Raw genomic sequence first — 16561 nt, 5'->3', positions numbered from 1 at the left:
TTGCATTGATACTTAACAAATTTGGAAGTTATGTTTGAATTCAAAGATTCAAAAATTTAACTTTGTCTTAAGTCTTTTGCCCTATTTATAGATGACAAATACGCATTTTTACGTTTTATAAAAATATTTTATCCGCATCTGCAGTTCTAAACAAATTTTTTGACCAGTTTACATCCGAAAATGAACATCTATCAGTAGTTTATGACTCATCGTATTTGTTTGACTACCGTTTGCAAATTACTGGCGTTAAGACCTTGCGCCTGTAGTATGTGTATTGGGCATGCGCGAGCGGTCTACGTTCGTAAAGCGCCAAAACGACGCATTTCGTCGCAGTACGAATTCAACCTTCGCGAAGAGCAGGTGATTGTTACGTAGTACAGTGATTTTTGATTTTGTCTGTATTTGGAAGAACACTATGGCTATTTGTAAGTACTTGCATTTTTATATCAACAAATTATATCGCTAAGTCAATATTAACGTGTTTTTTTCTATTTTTTTATTACTTTTTCTAATTTATCTCCATTTGTAGTTACATTTTGCGTATTTAATATTAGAAACCCCTTTTTGCATAAATAATTAAACATGATAAATGATTAAACATGATAAATCGGTTAACTGACATTTTAGAAATACAATTTTTTAATATTTACTTATTTACTTATTTAATATTTACTTATTAAAATTATAACTTTTTTCCTTGTAAAAAAGATAAGGAATATAGGAAAAAATAAAAAATACAAATACTATCTTCTACTTATACAAATACACGTGGTTATGAAGATACCTCGAATAACTAATTTTCTGAGATAATTATTAACATATAGAAATTAGAAATATACTGTATTCGTGTAATTCGAAATATGTTATATTTAATTAGGCATTATAATTTTTACCAAAAATAGTTTACAAAAAAACTATATTTTTCATGTTTCGTATCATGATTGTTTGATGGAAATATCCTGAAATATTTTTTGAAACTGTATATCTTTTAAGTAAATACGTGTTAATTACTGCGGAGAAAATAATTTTTTTACAGAACATTAACTTTTTTCAATCCTACTTTTCATTTCTACATAATGCATTGTAGTATAACATGTAACAACATATTTAATAAATGCCATTGCCACTACTTGTAACAATTGTAGCACTTGACACAACTATAACGTTATATAAATATTATTATTATATATATCGTCGTAATAAATATCGTAAAATAATATGTATTTTGAAAGAAGGTGTGAAATATGATCGAAAATCTTTCGCATGACTTTGAAAGGATCACGTCTATTTTTATCGTGGAAGTCTAATATCGAATTCGTTTCTAATGTATCATAACACTTCTCAGAAACACGCGACGCTATGATTAATTTACCCTTATAGCTCGATCTTGCAAATATCATCCCTCTAATATAATAATTCCACATTATCTTCAATAATCATGTTTAATTTTGTACCAAGGAATCTAAAGAAACGAAAGGAAAATGGTAAATAGATGCGAACAATATTTTCACTTCATTGAAAGGAATCGTCGAATGTTCGAGAATATCTATCGAAGTAGTAGATATTGAAATATCTACCTTATCGATTAGGGATCTATAGGAAATGGTGAAGAATAGAATTATGTTTACGGGAGAATGTCTTATTACGTAATTTATTTTCTAGCGTCTAGTTAAATTAGTATATTTAGCGTATACGGGTGCGGCTGTGCCGGTTTGACAAACCGGCCGGCCGGCATTTTTAGCTATGTACAATGCGATTTCACGAATCTATACAACTTCGTGCTAGTTCCATTAAAGTACAAATATGTCCTCGCTTAACCTAAATCTTGTAGGTCTGGTGAAAGTTTGAACATCTTATCAGTATGAGTTTTATAATAATAGAATAATGTTAATAGAAATGTGGAATAAAAGAATAAATTTGTATTTTTACCAACGCTACATACAAAAGTGGAATCTTAGCAGAGATTTATTTTATCTGGTAAATATGTATATGTTATAATGTGTACATGTGTAATAAGTACTTTGGATAATTGATACATTTTTGCATATTATGTAATATTTTACGTGATCTGTGTATTTTTACAACTTTAAATATGTATCTTGTAAATGCATAAACAGTCGCAATTAAAAAATAACGTTCAATCAGATTTCTTGTTCTCTGAAGGAAGTTTTTTACGGTTGCAAAATCATAACAGTACTGTTTCATATGTGACACAACCTTAATTTTCATAATTCCGGTATCACGTCATCTCTGCAGGATTTCTTGTGCAACCAACCATAAGTTCTAGATTGTTTCGTAACGTGCAATTCTACTGTTCTCGCTTATTTTCTCAAGTTTTCTAAAATCTCTGTAGAAACCTTAATTTTTTTGAACTCGGAAATCGCCATATTCGTTTCGATATATCATCATGTATTTGCTGTACCTTGTATGTAAATTTAATATTATTATACTTTTTTAATACATTTTCTTTATTCAAGGAAAGAAAAGAAAAAATATAAAAGGAATATGCTATAGAAAAATTTTATGTACATATATACCTATTATATTCATTATAAATATGTATGAAACAATTTGAAATTTTACTTTCTATATAATGTGTTCTACAACAAGTTCTATATAAAGATGAATTATAGAAATTTTTATTTGTTTTTAAATTTAACTGGTACATGTGAATACTTTTTCCATTAGGAAGCGCGGTCCAGCTTGCTAGCAAAAGGAAGAGAGTTGCTATGCGAGGTCAATGACAGTAAAACACGAATGAACACTAAGAGGTTTACTGGACACATGATCGTCAAACTATTGGCAACCATGCATTTGCGCTATAAATGATAGAACATGATATAATGGATCCAGTAAAGTTAGTAAAATTAGATGTAAAAAGTCATATTCGCTACATTATACGTTAAAATAGGTTCTAGAGTCATGTTAATGAAAGCACTGGAATAATACGGTAATAAACGTCAAAACGATGGAACCAACCAACGATCATCATTGTGCAATTGAAATTGGCTCAATGGCTCTAATTTTCTCATTATTATGTTAATTGCCAACGTAAAGCGTAACACTTCTTTTATAGAACATCTGGTACTTCAATCAATTTTGCCCACAAAACGAATATCCTAGAACTAATCGAGAATAATGTAAAAATAAGTAAATGGAAAAAGTTCAAGAAACTTTTTGCACAGTAAAAGTACATATAGGTTATTCCATACAAGCAAACATTTATTCTAACAAGTATATGATTTTTTCTTATTTTAATCTTTTTTTTTATGTCTGTTATTAATAGCAACTGTAGATAAACGATATTTATGAAAATAGAGATAATTAGAAAATATTATCAAGGGTGTGAGATGTCGCAATATTCCTAGATTCGTTGTTTCTAATCCGAATGTGGAGGTGACTCTTTGACTGATTACTCTTGACGTAAAAGTTCGGCACATTGATCACTTTGAATCACCGAAGTACCGCTATATGAAGTATGTACGTAATTGGCATCAAACTATTAATGACATCATCACAATGGCGTTCTCGGCCTCGCGTAATGGAACTTTCTATTATTCATGGTCGCCTTGTCGTTTAAACTATTTTATAGCTAGTTTACATTAAGAAAATGCTAATGAAGAGACCAGCAATCGTACAGAAAATCTTGAAGCAAATCTAAAAAGTTATTAGACAATTTTAGGCTTAAAGCATAGTAAAGTATGAGATAAAAATTGTTGTTGTGAAAGATGGAATGTGGGTGATTGATTCATGATGTTCAAAAATTGATGTGATTCAAATTGTTGACGATGACACAATGATGTCAGCAACGAACATGGCCTCTGTGACACAAGCCGCTATTTATAAGCATTGCGTTCGTCCAGCAAATTCTTGTTGTCGCGTGTTACAGAACATTTCGATAGTAGTAGTAGGTGTAACAACGGTCATTTCGTACGTGGATCATCGTCATGATAGTCCATAGTTCATTTTACTTAACGGAAAGACGATTAATGAAAAGCGTGCTATAACGTAATTTTAGTATACCTGCAGCGTAGCAATATAGTGTCACATGGATTATTACTTGATATTTAAATAAAAATTCAACATTTAAAATTCGAATCGAAGATAATAGAAGATCTATGCAATTTTTGAATTAATTGAAGTTTGTTTGCGATGGTGTTCAATTAGGAAAGAATTTACTTGCACTTTAGGGTTAGCAGTTTTCTAGCGAAATTAATATCAATTGTTTATTGATAAATAACATGAAATAGATTACGAAGAGATAAACAATTTATTAACAATTGTGATAATTTGTCAGTGTCAATGTAGAATGTGCATGTTTTCCGGGCGCACGTTTTGGCGGAACCTTTTGATAGAGACAATCCTGTTAGCGTTAATTTTCACAGACTTTGGAATTCAGTTGCTGTCGTTAATCAAATTTCCAGGTAAATTTTCAACCTAATAAGTAAAAACTAATAATTTTCAATAATTATCAAGTATGAAAAATTCCGAAAACCAATAAATATTGATTAAGTTTTCAATTAAGACCAATTTTTTTGTATATCTTTTACAAAATCTAAAAAAAAATTTAAAGAAGCGTCTGTTGAATGTTGGCAGAGATAATCAGCGTTAACAATTCGACAAAGTTAGAGCACATGTTTTATTACGCAAGGTGTTTCTCTGGAGCGTATAGAAGTGAAGGCAGCTGCAGTTCTTCGAGCAGAAGAACAACTGTATAAGACTATAATTTAAAAGCAAACTGAATCTAACTGTTTCCGGCCAATGTATCTCATTATGGAAATGTGTGTTTATAGCGTAAATTCTCCGAATGTAGCTGCATATGTATAAGATGAAAAATAACATTGATGACATTAAGCTAATTTAACACATCAATGAACAAATTGAATTTATGGTCGTGCGACAAAATCGTTCGCAGCTGGATCGAAAAATGAAAAGATTAAACGATTTTATGATCACTCGTTAAACGTTAGACGACTGGAATCGTTCCATTTCTACAAAAGAAAACGAACGTTTCGTTAATAATGTCTTGAATTGTATTAGACTGAGCTTGAAGATCGAAAGCTGAAAATTAAGTTTCTTTTTTATCGATACAGACTTCTATTATATTATATTACATATCATGAACTATATAGAGTTGCATTGAATGTAGAAAAACAATCGATACTGTTGATAAGATGAATCATTAATCTCTGTCAGTTAATATTTTTGATATTATATGCTCGTTAAATACAAGTGATCGTGCTTGGAATAAGAAAAACTATCATCAACTTTTTCTATAGAGAATGTTGGGTAATCGTGATTATAATCGTGAATCATCGATCGCTAGAGGTGATTTATAGTCGCGAAACGTACAACGGGGCGATCTAGACTCGAAAATGTCGCGAGCTCACGATATATTGATCGATGAAACTCCTGCATTGTCCTACTTTCGTACATCACGGTGTACGATGTAGGATGTCTTGGCGTCCAGACGTCTGGGCGTCTGGATTTCTTCGACTAAAGAGGATTTTAAATCCTTTGCCAGTTTTTTTAACTCAACTGATTTTTAAGATCGCTGGACCTAGTTTCAGCTCAATTAAATTTTTATCAAAGTCATTATTAATGTTATCCTCGATTACTATTAGATATTATTATTAATAATACTAATTAATAATAATAATAATAATAATAAACATGATCAAAAGTGGACAAATGTATATAAATATCATTACATTACATATTATAATGTATAATAAATGTCTAAGAATTTCTTTCTTTTTTCTTTTAGCTCTTTCTACTGAGGATAAATTGGAATACAATTTCTATCCTGTCGCGAGCGGACAACTTCAGTTCCGGATAAAAGCACCAAACGATGCCCATATCGCACTTACAACGGGTCCCCACGAGGGTGAGCCTATGTACGAGGTAAAAATTATTGAAAAATAAACTTGTTTAATTATTATTATAAAATTTCTCAAATAAACAAACGAGAGTCGAATGTATCGTGCGTGTTAAAATCACAGGTTTTCATTGGTGGTTGGAGCAACAGCAAGTCTGTAATTCGTAAAAATAGGACGAAACCCGATGTTGCCGAGGCAGATACACCTGGTATCCTGAGTGCTGATGAAACGCGTGGATTCTGGATCAGGTGGGTAGCGTTAACTATATTATTAAGTTATTAACCACAAGATGTGAGAATATCTTTTCTTATATCTTTTTGTTTCTCTTTATTGTTTTTAGAAACCTGAAATAAATATGTTTCATACATCTTGTGTATTCGTAATAATACAATATTCTTTCTTACATAATTCATAATAATAATTACATAATTCTTTCTTCCAGATGGGACGATGGTGTTATCTCAGTAGGTAAAGAGGGCGAACCAAGCGCATTTCTCACGTACGCCGATCCAGAGCCGTTCGGAATCGGTTACTTCGGGGTATGCACCGGTTGGGGTGCATCCGGTGAATGGTTAATCGAAGGTAAAATTATTATCTATTCTCGTCGTATTCCATGTTCTTAAACTCCTTTTTTTTTTTGCTTATACATTAGGTAGATTTATCGTAGCTAATGTCTACATATAGGTCTTGTAGAGTCGTAACAATATTGTCGCACATATTTTAGTGTTCTAGAAGCAAATCCTTTTGTAAATCCGTGTTCCGTTTGGGAAAATATTTACAAAATATTACAATTTTTATCAAATCACATGTAAGGGTGCTTAAATTTTAATTCTCAATTTATTAATACGATTTTCTTGCTGGTATTTTATGGAATTTCGGACGGACTCTACTAATGCATCGTCGCCCATACAGCCATATGTGTAGGTGGTCAAAATCGTTGTACGTAAAGTATACGAAACCTCGAGAAACAATATTTGTTCCTTTTTAGGCTTTTAGATCTGTTGCTCGAATATGTTTTATCCTAGCACGTTTATCGCTTTACTTCGAATGGTGTCGAATTTCACATCAACACTTTTTTACATTATTCTATATGTTCCCCTATATTGCTTTATATTTTTCATACAAATATTCCCATTGTATATTAAGATATGTTTTTGTAATTGGACACCGTTTGATTGGAAGGACACATGCACGAGAAAAGAATCATAGATCACGTGTAGTTGAGTCACGCTTGTATTGTGCTGCAGTGTGATCAAAAGCACTCATATTTCCAAGCTTATAATTGAAACGGCTGATAATCCTATCAGCCGAATATGCTATATGGTAAAATCGTTATAGCAATATAGAAAGTGGAAAATATGTAAGTACATACGTATATCCAACATATTCTATCGCCACGTGTATGTTGAAAGTTTATATAAGAATAATAAATAAATTTGGGGGAACAATGAACGCGAATGAGAAGGAAAAATATTCATTTCCAAATCCTGATTGGAAATTAAATGTTTTATTTCCTATAAGGACATGGCCCCTTGACAACACGGAATGAGTTAGTCTACACATTTCATAATGTAAGGAGCGGCTCGGTCCTCATCGAAGTGAGGGCTAAGAGTAACGCGCACATCGCCCTGACCAACAAAAAAGGCGACTCGAGCCCGATGTACGAAATCATGCTCGGGGGTTGGGAAAACTCAGCATCCATCATCAGATACGATCGCAAACAACCCGACAAGGTTCGAAATTTACGAAACTCGAAATCATTTATTGATTACGACGTTCTTTTAATTTTTCATCAAATGAAACAGTTATTTAGTAATCTTTGATGTTTCGTCAAACTCTTTTTTCTTTGCTTTAATACAAAATAAAAGGAAGATCGAGAGTTCGGGTTTCGTGTTAAAACGTTGATTTTGCACCGACAGGTGCACGTGAATACGCCAAATCTGCTGAACGAGAACGAAACGAAGAAGTTCGCGATTTGTTGGCTCGATGGTCGTATCATGGTCAGGGCTGGTGATGTTAATGGTCCTGTGATCATGGAATGGCAAGATCCTAAGCCGATTGGCGTGAGCTACGTGGGTGTGCGTACCGGTTGGGGAGCAACCGGCAAATGGAAACTTCGAACCGCGCAGTATCCATCCCATCCACCCCACAAAAGTAATTTGCCTGTTAAATATCCGTTTCTTTTCTCTTTTTGTTTTTGTTTCTCTGCTTCAATTCATCCTTGGTGATAGAAATTATCGACCGACGGATCATTTGTGGGTGTTGAGGCTTGGTTTCTCATTATCTTGAAGATTATAATAAAAAGTAGGATTTTTTTATAGTTAATAGATATGAATATTCGGTAGAATATGTAATTTATACGAATCCTACTTTTTTTTATTTGTAGATGTACCTATACGAGTATTATGTTAATGGGAGTTCGAGGATAAGGGTGTCGGTGCCACTAATTGCTTCTCGTAATTATCAATGCAATGTTATTTCTCACGATGCACGTTATATTTTCTGCCTCCTTTCTTTTCAACGGATCCCTTCTCGCTTGCAAATGCTAAAATTAACGCTTCACCGATCCAGCTTATTTACTATAAACAACGAATAATTGAAAACTTACTATTAGATCTTACAGAATTACTATAACTATTATCCCTATACTATTCTAAATTCTACCTTCAAAATAAATGACCTTTTATTATTATATAGTTATGTGGTAGAGAAGAGCATCGAGCATTAACAAATCGTACCTTATACCTCGTTGACGATTGCCTGCAAATTAATGTTCTCGATTGAAAATGTTTAGTTCAGTTAGCACGCCAATTGTCGTGTCCGGTCGTAATTGAAGTAATGACAGTAACACGTTTACTGTATGTCACACGCCTACTTCGCAAGACTTTTCATTGCAAGTTGTATTGAACATCTTAAACGTTAGAGATTCTGTTAATCTTTACACGTATCTATGTACATATCTATAGGAATTCTAAGATTTTCAATATACAGTAAATGTGTTAAGCACCTACACCCACAAGGAGATATAATTATAATTTTTTAATAAATAATAGTACTTGAATTTCGATGAATGTAATAAATGTAACTGCCTTGATTCAATATGTTCATGGCTATTTATATGCACATTTACATGCACATGCATATTTGCACGGAATACAAGCCATATTATTACACAAGACCCTAATAGCCGCATGTACAACAAAGTATGCCGAGGTCATCATATCCTCATTTTCTGCAGATTAGTGCAGACGCATCATTCTTTAAATGCCTTTTCCTCCCGATCGATCCCCATTCTTTTTGTCGTAACTTAAATCTAATAGTTGCTTATGATGTGATTCATCCCATGGTCGATTTATTTATTATATTAAATAATTCTGCCGAAAACATCGTGAAAGCTCATTCCGGAGAGAACTCATAATAAGTTTTCGCATTATCATTTGGTATGCGTTCATCGTTCTTCACACGTGTCATTACTGTAAACATTATCAACGTCATAAATCATAATTTTCCTCGAATTTCGTGCATTGTTTTTTAATTGTACGAAGCATGAGATGTTGTATCTAATCAGAGATGAGAATTTTTATAATTTGCTTTCCTAATACCATTGTTTACTTCTTTCTCAAGTGCTATCCAACATAAAAACATAATAGACGCCTATATATATGCATTTAACACACATGATAAAGAAGAAGAGGAAAAATCTGATGCCACTCGAGTAATGGTTGGAAAGCGCTACCTTAATCTTATATAAAAAATAACAAAGGAAGTAAGTCCTGACCATCTGTGGCTAATATGTTTCTGTGGCACCTGCTTCTAGACGTGAATCCATCGGCCCCACCTCCACCATCGGGCGTCATGGATATAGGAGAGTTCTGTTGGTGTGAGGCAACTGGTGGAATAATTCCTCCAGGTGCAGTCGAAGGAGGAAAAGATATAAGTGGTGAACCCTTGTACGTGGGCAGAGCCTATCACGAGGGTGCTCTTCTACCTGGCAAAGTGAAGCCAGGAGACTCTGTATGTTATGTGGCTTGGGGCGGTGATGAACATGGAAAGACTGATTATCAGGTAGGATAGAAGAGAATAGAAGCAATTTAATCCTTTAAGTACGAGAGATCTTTGTAAATTGTTCTCTCGAAACGCACAAAAGAAAAAGAAAAAGAAAGAAAGAAAAAGCAAAACTGAATACGATATAAAATGGAGTCAAATCGTTGCTTCTTAATTAAAATCTTAACATTACTCATTGATGATAGCCGTGTTTCACGAAATATTGGTTTCGTCGTTTACTTTGTATCGTTGATAGCCGTATTTAAAGGATTAACTCGCATAAAAAAATAAGCTAATAAATAAGATAAAAATACTAAATTAGTATCAAACAATAACTATAACTTAATAACTGTTCTCTCTCAGGTTCTCTGTGGTTGCAACCCAATGTGGGTTCCAACAACCGGAAACAACATTCCTCACAACGCAATTCCATCTGGTGAATCAGAAGACGGAGAGCCACTCTATGCTGGCCGCGTACTGCACGAAGGCGCTATGACAATCGGCAAAGTACAACCTTCGCACAGCGTGTGTTACATAGCATTTGGTGGTGCTGAGATTGCGTTCCCAGAATATGAGATCATGGTTAAACCTTAAATTAGAATTAGTTGCACCAACGTCGATGAATTTGTCAATGAATCCCAATCTCTTACAATGATTTTATGTTTGAACGCGATCGAAATACCAGAAATAGGCTATATCAAGGATTCAACAAAAATATTTTATGTACGCATAATTGTGCTGCTTAGTGGTTGTTCGCGTATATGAAGACATATGAAAATATTTGTAGCCCAATAATCGAATCTCAATTGTTATTGATATCTAAATAAGAGGGAAAGAAGCGACATATTATGTATTATAAGATTAATGAGAATCTCCTATGTGTGCAAACTAGTCTAATTACAAATGGGCGGGTCGTGACTCATGTTCATCGATCAGTTGGTGTACAACGGACGTATACTTCTACACAGAACGTAATTACAATGTCAATAACGTAGAAATTATCGATCAAAAACTGGCAATGTATATATATAGTTCAGTTACATATATATATATGCGTTAATAACTGGCTACATAGTAGTATCGATAATTCCTGTTTATGCAGTTTAAGGTACAACTTGCATATCGCTTGATTGCCTATTTCGTATCAGAGTATTATGAAAAACATTTTGTTCGTAACCACATAGTGGTTTAATTTAATGCACAATAGTTCTCGCTTTTCTACAATCGTTGATTTCAAAGTCTATATTGTTACAAAACAATAAATAATATTTCCGAAAAGAGACATGATGTATTATTTTTAGCCTCCTTGTTCACAATTGTAGGTTGTGAGATTTAGTTGATGCTTCGTTAATTTTCCTTGTCGGTTCTTGGAAAAAGATTTGTAGATGGAGCAAAATTAAGTTTGGGAGAAATTAAGATCAAAATGGTGAAGACAGTGGAATCTATCTTAAGATATTTGTAACTGACAATCTGTTAATTATAATATGAGACTTTTATAGTTGCAGTCAACAATGTAGCTCAATGAGAGGAAATAACATAAACCTAAGTAAAAAGAAAATTCTACATGGGCTCATAGAATAAGCTTTTTGCTTATCTGCTTGCTCATTTGTGCCAGACACTTCATTTTTATCCTATCAAATAGTACGTGCCCAAAATAAATAAATATGTCATCGGTTATCAGTATTTCATACGCATCTAATAAAAAGAAGACATTTGGGATTTTATAGAAATGAAATATGAGCATGATTATAAACATGAAATATGATGCTGTTTTGTGGCCAGCTAACAATGTAATCGGTTAACATTCGTGAACTCTAATATAGTGATTTTTTTAATTTACTTAAGTTGGCAATAGTGTTGAACAGTTTGTGCGTTCCGTCCAATTCCGTGCCGTCCTGTCCCAAATAAGACGGATTCAACAATGGCGGCCAATCCGTCATGGATCGCTGTTAAATGTCAATCGGGAAAAGAAATTTTAAAATAGTGGCAGATCGGAAGTATTTTTTTTATAAAAATGGCTGCGAAAGAGTCTGCTACTATCGATGATGGGATTCCCGAGCCAGGTATTGAACCTGGTGCTTCTGCGGAAACGATGCTCGTCACTACCGACAGTTTTGAGGAGTATGAGCAGGAGATGAGCAATAGTATTGACGATAGACAAATGAAAGAAAGCACAACGAGCACTATCTCAGAGATACAAGAAGATGTGCAAGACATTCCAACTACGCCCACCACGTCCAGTTCACGGGAACTTCAAAAAACAAATTCGCTTGATGATTCCGAATTAGTACGTTTCATAACCTGTATTTGTGAAACACTATAAATGTATTTTAATCCGGAAAAAGTATACGCAATTAAAAGAGTTATTTTTAATAATTAATAGAAATTAATCGGAAGTGTTGATAAAAGTTATATAATTACATTAACCATTTTAACGAAGTATATTCATCTTAATTAATTTCTTATGTTTTAGGATGATGTTACACAACGATTAGGTCAAAGTAGCATTGATTCAGACCCTTTACGTTGTAAAACATGGTTAGCACAAAAAAAACATGTATTTATTTTAAGCCAAGCAGGGAAACCCATATACTCTAGATATAGTTCAGAAGATAAACTAGTCACAGTTATGGGTGTCATGCAGGCTCTAGTTTCATTTGTCCAAGCAGGCAGTGACATGATTAGATCTGTTCATGCAGGAGATACTAACTTTGTATTTGTCGTTAAAGGTCCATTAATTTTAGTTGCAGTCTCAAAAACGCTTGAAAGCGTACCTCAACTTACATTACAATTAACGTATGTAATTATAATAGAACAAGTAATACTTTATGCCATCCTTTTTTAAGATACTTGATTAAAGAATGTTATGTTACAGATATGTATATAATCAAATAATCTCTGTGTTAACCCAGTCACAGTTAACTAGAGTATATGATCAACGTAGAAATTTTGACTTAAGAAGATTGTTAACTGGTAGTGAAAGACTGATAGATCACTTATTAAACTTTATGGACAGAGAACCAGCATTTTTTCTAGGAGCCATTAAATGTTTGCCTTTACTCCCCTCAATGAGAAGTTCTATCACGCAAACTATCATTCAAACATGCGGTAAAATAAAGGTATTACAGTGCTGTAATCGTTAAAATTTGGACATGAATATTATATTAAAATATGTTGCTGTGTTTGTAAATTATACTAATCAAAGGAATATAAAATTTTGCAGAATTTAGTATTTGCAATACTACTAGCTAATAATCAATTGGTAACATTAGTCAGAATGAACAAATTTTTTTTACATCCCGTGGATTTACATATAATACAAAATTTGGTCGACAGTTCAGAGTCACTTAAGACTGCTGAGAGCTGGACACCGATATGTCTACCAAAGTTTGATGCCAATGGGTATATGCATGGACATGTATCGTATTTGGCTGAAGATTGTCAGGCATGCTTATTGTTGCTCACAGTTGATAGAGATGTGTTCTTTGTTCTTTCCGAAGCAAAACAAGTAGGTGATATAATGAAACTTTATAAAGTATTTAGAAAACAACATAAGAAATAATAAGAAATTTTACTTATAGAAAATTGTAGAAAAATTAAGGCGAACGAATTGTCTAGAAGCAATTAATGAGTCCATGAATAAACTACCGATTAAAACTGCTGACATTGGATTGCCAGAAATGCGGCACGTTTTATATAAGTGTAGAAGCACGGCACAATTTTGGAGTCCTGGATTTCAACCTCCATATACAACAGACGAAGAAATAGAACGGTAATTGCAACATTTAAAAAATGTAAAATAATCAAACTAAATTATAATAATGACAAACTTGCGTGATATGTGTTTTTTCTTTGATAGATTATTGGGGCTTTATCAATGTTTACACCACAGGCTACACAGTCCCAATCGACCATTGAAGCTTATATTTCAGCAATTAGATAAAGAAACCATGTTAGCATGGGTAAGTTTAATTATATGATATGTAGTACAGTAAAAGTTATCACAGTACATTTGGTATGCAACTAACACGTATGTATCTTGTAGGTAACACTAGGTTTTGAATTATATGTTACATTTGAACCACTTGTAACAAAACCTGATGCAATTGAGGCAGTGAGTAAATTGTTAAAGTGGATAAAAAAAGAGGAAGAAAGATTATTTATTTTAAATTCACCCACATTTTAAAAATCGATATAATCAGTTTTAAAAAGACATAAAAGTGTTTATCTGAAGGATATAATTTGAATTGACGTGAGATGCATCGTTTGATAATTGTTTACATTGATCCGATGAACTATAAATCGTTAAGGAAAAATTACTGCATTCAAGATAGATGCATTCGCGTGTTTTTCATGCATTGATAATGTACTTTGCTCACTGTTTTTTAATTATGAAAGGTACTGTAAAGGTACATATGTATGTATATATTTAAAGACATTACGCATGTAATGTAGAGTACATTTATAGACAGGCTATGACATTCTCAACTTATTTTATTACATGGTGCTTGAGAAAACTTGTCATTGTGTTGTTAAAAACAGATTACTTACAGTACAATATCTTTTTATATCATTTAACAAGCAAATCGTAACTTTATAAATTGTGGAACAATTCTTTATTAACAATCACAGTGATAAATTTTCTCTGAAATTTTGTAAATAAGAGTAAAAGCAACAGCCATCGTTTCATGACCTTATTAAGTCAAAAGTAATGATTCCAGGTAGAGCGAATAGTATAACGTTAAAAAGAAACAAATACGTTCACTTACAACATGTAATGTACGGGTATTATAAGCTACTGTGTAGCGTTTATATCGATAAATGCTATAATTTTAATACAAAACTATTCCTTGTATATGTTACACACTGCTGTTAATCGCGATCGAAGTGCGGTACATACGATAAAAAGAATTCAAGAGCTGTATCAATAATGTTTTTTTATTCACCTGATAGTTATAAAAGTAAATTATCCTGTAAAACATTTGTCATACCTTGGTGTTTTAATTTAATGCCTAGCTCTGTCACGTTCTCGTCTTCGATCTCGATCTCGGTCTCTTTCCCTATCTCTATCGTCTCGTCTGTGCCGGTCTTTATCTCTATCCTTGTCTTTATGCGAAGATGAATGGCTTTTAGGAGATTTACTCCGTTTACGTTCTCGTCTATCTCTGTCTCTGTCCCTGCTTCTCGATCTTTGCTTTTCTCTGTCAGATTTTTTATCGGAACGTGAATGTCTTTTATCTCGGTCTCTATGACGATCTCTGTCCCTGTCATGATCATCTGTCCTTTTGCGAGTATCCTCTTTGACTGGAGGTATTTCTTCATCCTCCGAAGATTCTATTCCTTCATCCATATCATCCTCTAATGCAGACACTTTTGCCTCTATAATATATAAGAAACATTAAATTACATTTGTTTTATATTCATACTTATATTTTCATTTATAAATTTAAAAGACTTACCTAATTCATTATTTTCTTCAAGAACATGTCTTTTTTGTATTCTTGGTAAAATTACATCGCAACATCTTTCTTCCCTAAGAAGATCATCTATAAATTCATCCATATTGATCAATTCAAATTTACCTTGCTTATTTTGCCTTCTCAACTTTCTATTGTCATTAAATAATGGTTCCAAATATTTATAACAATCTAAAGAAGATCCTGTCAATCTCATATATAATGCTCCTAGTGCACGGACATATTTAAATTCCTCATTTTTTATAAATTCTACTATAATATCTTTTTCAGGTTGTATCTGAAGCATTTTTAATATTAGACAGAGGAATGGTGTTGGTTTTACATTTCCACCATATACACCACCTATGTATCTAAAATATGTTTGTTTTTATTCACAATAGGTTATGTTTTGATATAAATTATTAAAAAATATCGAGCATGGACAAGAGTTGTAAATAAAATATGTTTCAACAGCAAGCATACTTGGACAACGGATTGCACAAAGAAAAACGATTTGTTTGAGCATATATTCGACAACAAACATTTACTAACCTCAACTCCATGGCTTTGTCTACTAAAAGTTCTGCAGTCAGAGCAAAACATTCTTCTTTCCAATATTTCGAATCGTACACTCGAGATCTAATTATTTTTTCTACTAAATACTGTGGATTTGTACCTCTAATAGATTTCGCATCTTTTACCGTTCTATTAGCCATTTTCAAATCGCACAGAGATTAGAAATATTTTCAAAACATACTTTAAATGATAATGTAGGTGGCAATAGAATGTATTTAATAGGGAATTTCTTTGATAACGGTATAATTCACATGGGTCACAGCCTGCTTGAAATATGAATATAAACTGAACGAATTTTTCCTTCAAATATTTGTGAAAAAATATACATACATACGAAGGAATATATTCCACAGTGATCTTGATAGAAGCAAGAGGAGGCTAATAAAAACGTAATCAAGTCAAAATCGCAAGTAATCGTTGTCTTTCTCAGTCATTTAACTTTCAAAATCGTAGAAATCAGAGCAAGGAAAGTAGTATACTTTTACTAAAAGGTAAAATTGGGCCATTTCTGCAAAACGTGTATCCGTATGTTAATGCTACTATATTATCGCTAGTATTTCATGGGTTTCTAATAGTACGTAATCAGAGTTCCCTTTATATAATTTC

The 16561-nt window shown here is 32.8% G+C and overlaps 3 protein-coding genes across 7 annotated transcripts; 2 read left to right on the top strand and 1 right to left on the bottom strand.

The window, feature by feature from the left end:
• Positions 1 to 269: 269 nt before the first annotated feature.
• On the top strand, positions 270 to 11205 carry LOC100649410. Of its 5 annotated transcripts, XM_020863203.2 has the most exons (9): positions 3782 to 3907; positions 4298 to 4424; positions 5768 to 5904; positions 6003 to 6127; positions 6322 to 6461; positions 7401 to 7612; positions 7799 to 8033; positions 9697 to 9944; positions 10287 to 11205. In XM_020863203.2, exons 1-9 carry the CDS (start codon positions 3797 to 3799, stop codon positions 10515 to 10517), a joined length of 1566 nt encoding a protein of 521 aa, XP_020718862.1. In that variant the 5' UTR covers positions 3782 to 3796; the 3' UTR covers positions 10518 to 11205. The 5 variants fall into 5 exon arrangements, with proteins under 5 accessions (XP_003395801.1, XP_020718862.1, XP_020718865.1 ...); XM_003395753.4 differs by lacking the exons at positions 3782 to 3907; positions 4298 to 4424 and adding an exon at positions 270 to 425; XM_020863206.2 differs by lacking the exons at positions 7401 to 7612; positions 7799 to 8033 and adding an exon at positions 6792 to 6815.
• Positions 11206 to 11784: 579 nt separating this feature from the next.
• On the top strand, positions 11785 to 14913 carry LOC100650152 (vacuolar fusion protein MON1 homolog A). Its single transcript, XM_003395759.4, has 7 exons — positions 11785 to 12210; positions 12397 to 12719; positions 12799 to 13042; positions 13147 to 13431; positions 13505 to 13695; positions 13783 to 13885; positions 13969 to 14913. Exons 1-7 carry the CDS (start codon positions 11938 to 11940, stop codon positions 14107 to 14109), a joined length of 1560 nt encoding a protein of 519 aa, XP_003395807.1. The 5' UTR covers positions 11785 to 11937; the 3' UTR covers positions 14110 to 14913.
• LOC100650278 (pre-mRNA-splicing factor 38) lies at positions 14844 to 16461 on the bottom strand. The gene is made up of 3 exons (XM_003395760.4): positions 15932 to 16461; positions 15383 to 15750; positions 14844 to 15302 (listed from the first exon to the last, which is right to left on the bottom strand). Exons 1-3 carry the CDS (start codon positions 16093 to 16095, stop codon positions 14929 to 14931), a joined length of 906 nt encoding a protein of 301 aa, XP_003395808.1. The 5' UTR covers positions 16096 to 16461; the 3' UTR covers positions 14844 to 14928.
• Between the last annotated feature and the right edge of the window lie 100 nt (positions 16462 to 16561).

The sequence above is a fragment of the Bombus terrestris genome, chromosome 5 (assembly GCF_910591885.1).
Source record: "Bombus terrestris chromosome 5, iyBomTerr1.2, whole genome shotgun sequence".
Classification (NCBI taxonomy): Eukaryota; Metazoa; Arthropoda; class Insecta; order Hymenoptera; family Apidae; genus Bombus; species Bombus terrestris.
The sequence above is the reverse complement of the archived record's forward strand: the minus strand, read 5'-3'. Positions and strand labels throughout refer to the sequence as shown.

Excerpts from the sequence above, each read along its gene's own strand:
- LOC100649410 (XM_020863203.2), top strand. The coding sequence starts at position 3,797 with ATGATGTCAGCAACGAACATGGCCTCTGTGACACAAGCCGCTATTTAT. Across the intron at positions 6,128-6,321 it reads ACGCGTGGATTCTGGATCAG|ATGGGACGATGGTGTTATCT; the intron begins GTGGGTAGCGTT and ends TCTTTCTTCCAG. Across the intron at positions 6,462-7,400 it reads CGGTGAATGGTTAATCGAAG|GACATGGCCCCTTGACAACA; the intron begins GTAAAATTATTA and ends ATTTCCTATAAG.
- LOC100650152 (XM_003395759.4), top strand. The coding sequence starts at position 11,938 with ATGGCTGCGAAAGAGTCTGCTACTATCGATGATGGGATTCCCGAGCCA. Across the intron at positions 12,211-12,396 it reads CGCTTGATGATTCCGAATTA|GATGATGTTACACAACGATT; the intron begins GTACGTTTCATA and ends CTTATGTTTTAG. Across the intron at positions 13,432-13,504 it reads TTCTTTCCGAAGCAAAACAA|AAAATTGTAGAAAAATTAAG; the intron begins GTAGGTGATATA and ends TTTTACTTATAG.
- LOC100650278 (XM_003395760.4), bottom strand. The coding sequence starts at position 16,095 with ATGGCTAATAGAACGGTAAAAGATGCGAAATCTATTAGAGGTACAAAT. Across the intron at positions 15,751-15,931 it reads GACAAAGCCATGGAGTTGAG|ATACATAGGTGGTGTATATG; the intron begins GTTAGTAAATGT and ends AACATATTTTAG. Across the intron at positions 15,303-15,382 it reads TGAAGAAAATAATGAATTAG|AGGCAAAAGTGTCTGCATTA; the intron begins GTAAGTCTTTTA and ends TATATATTATAG.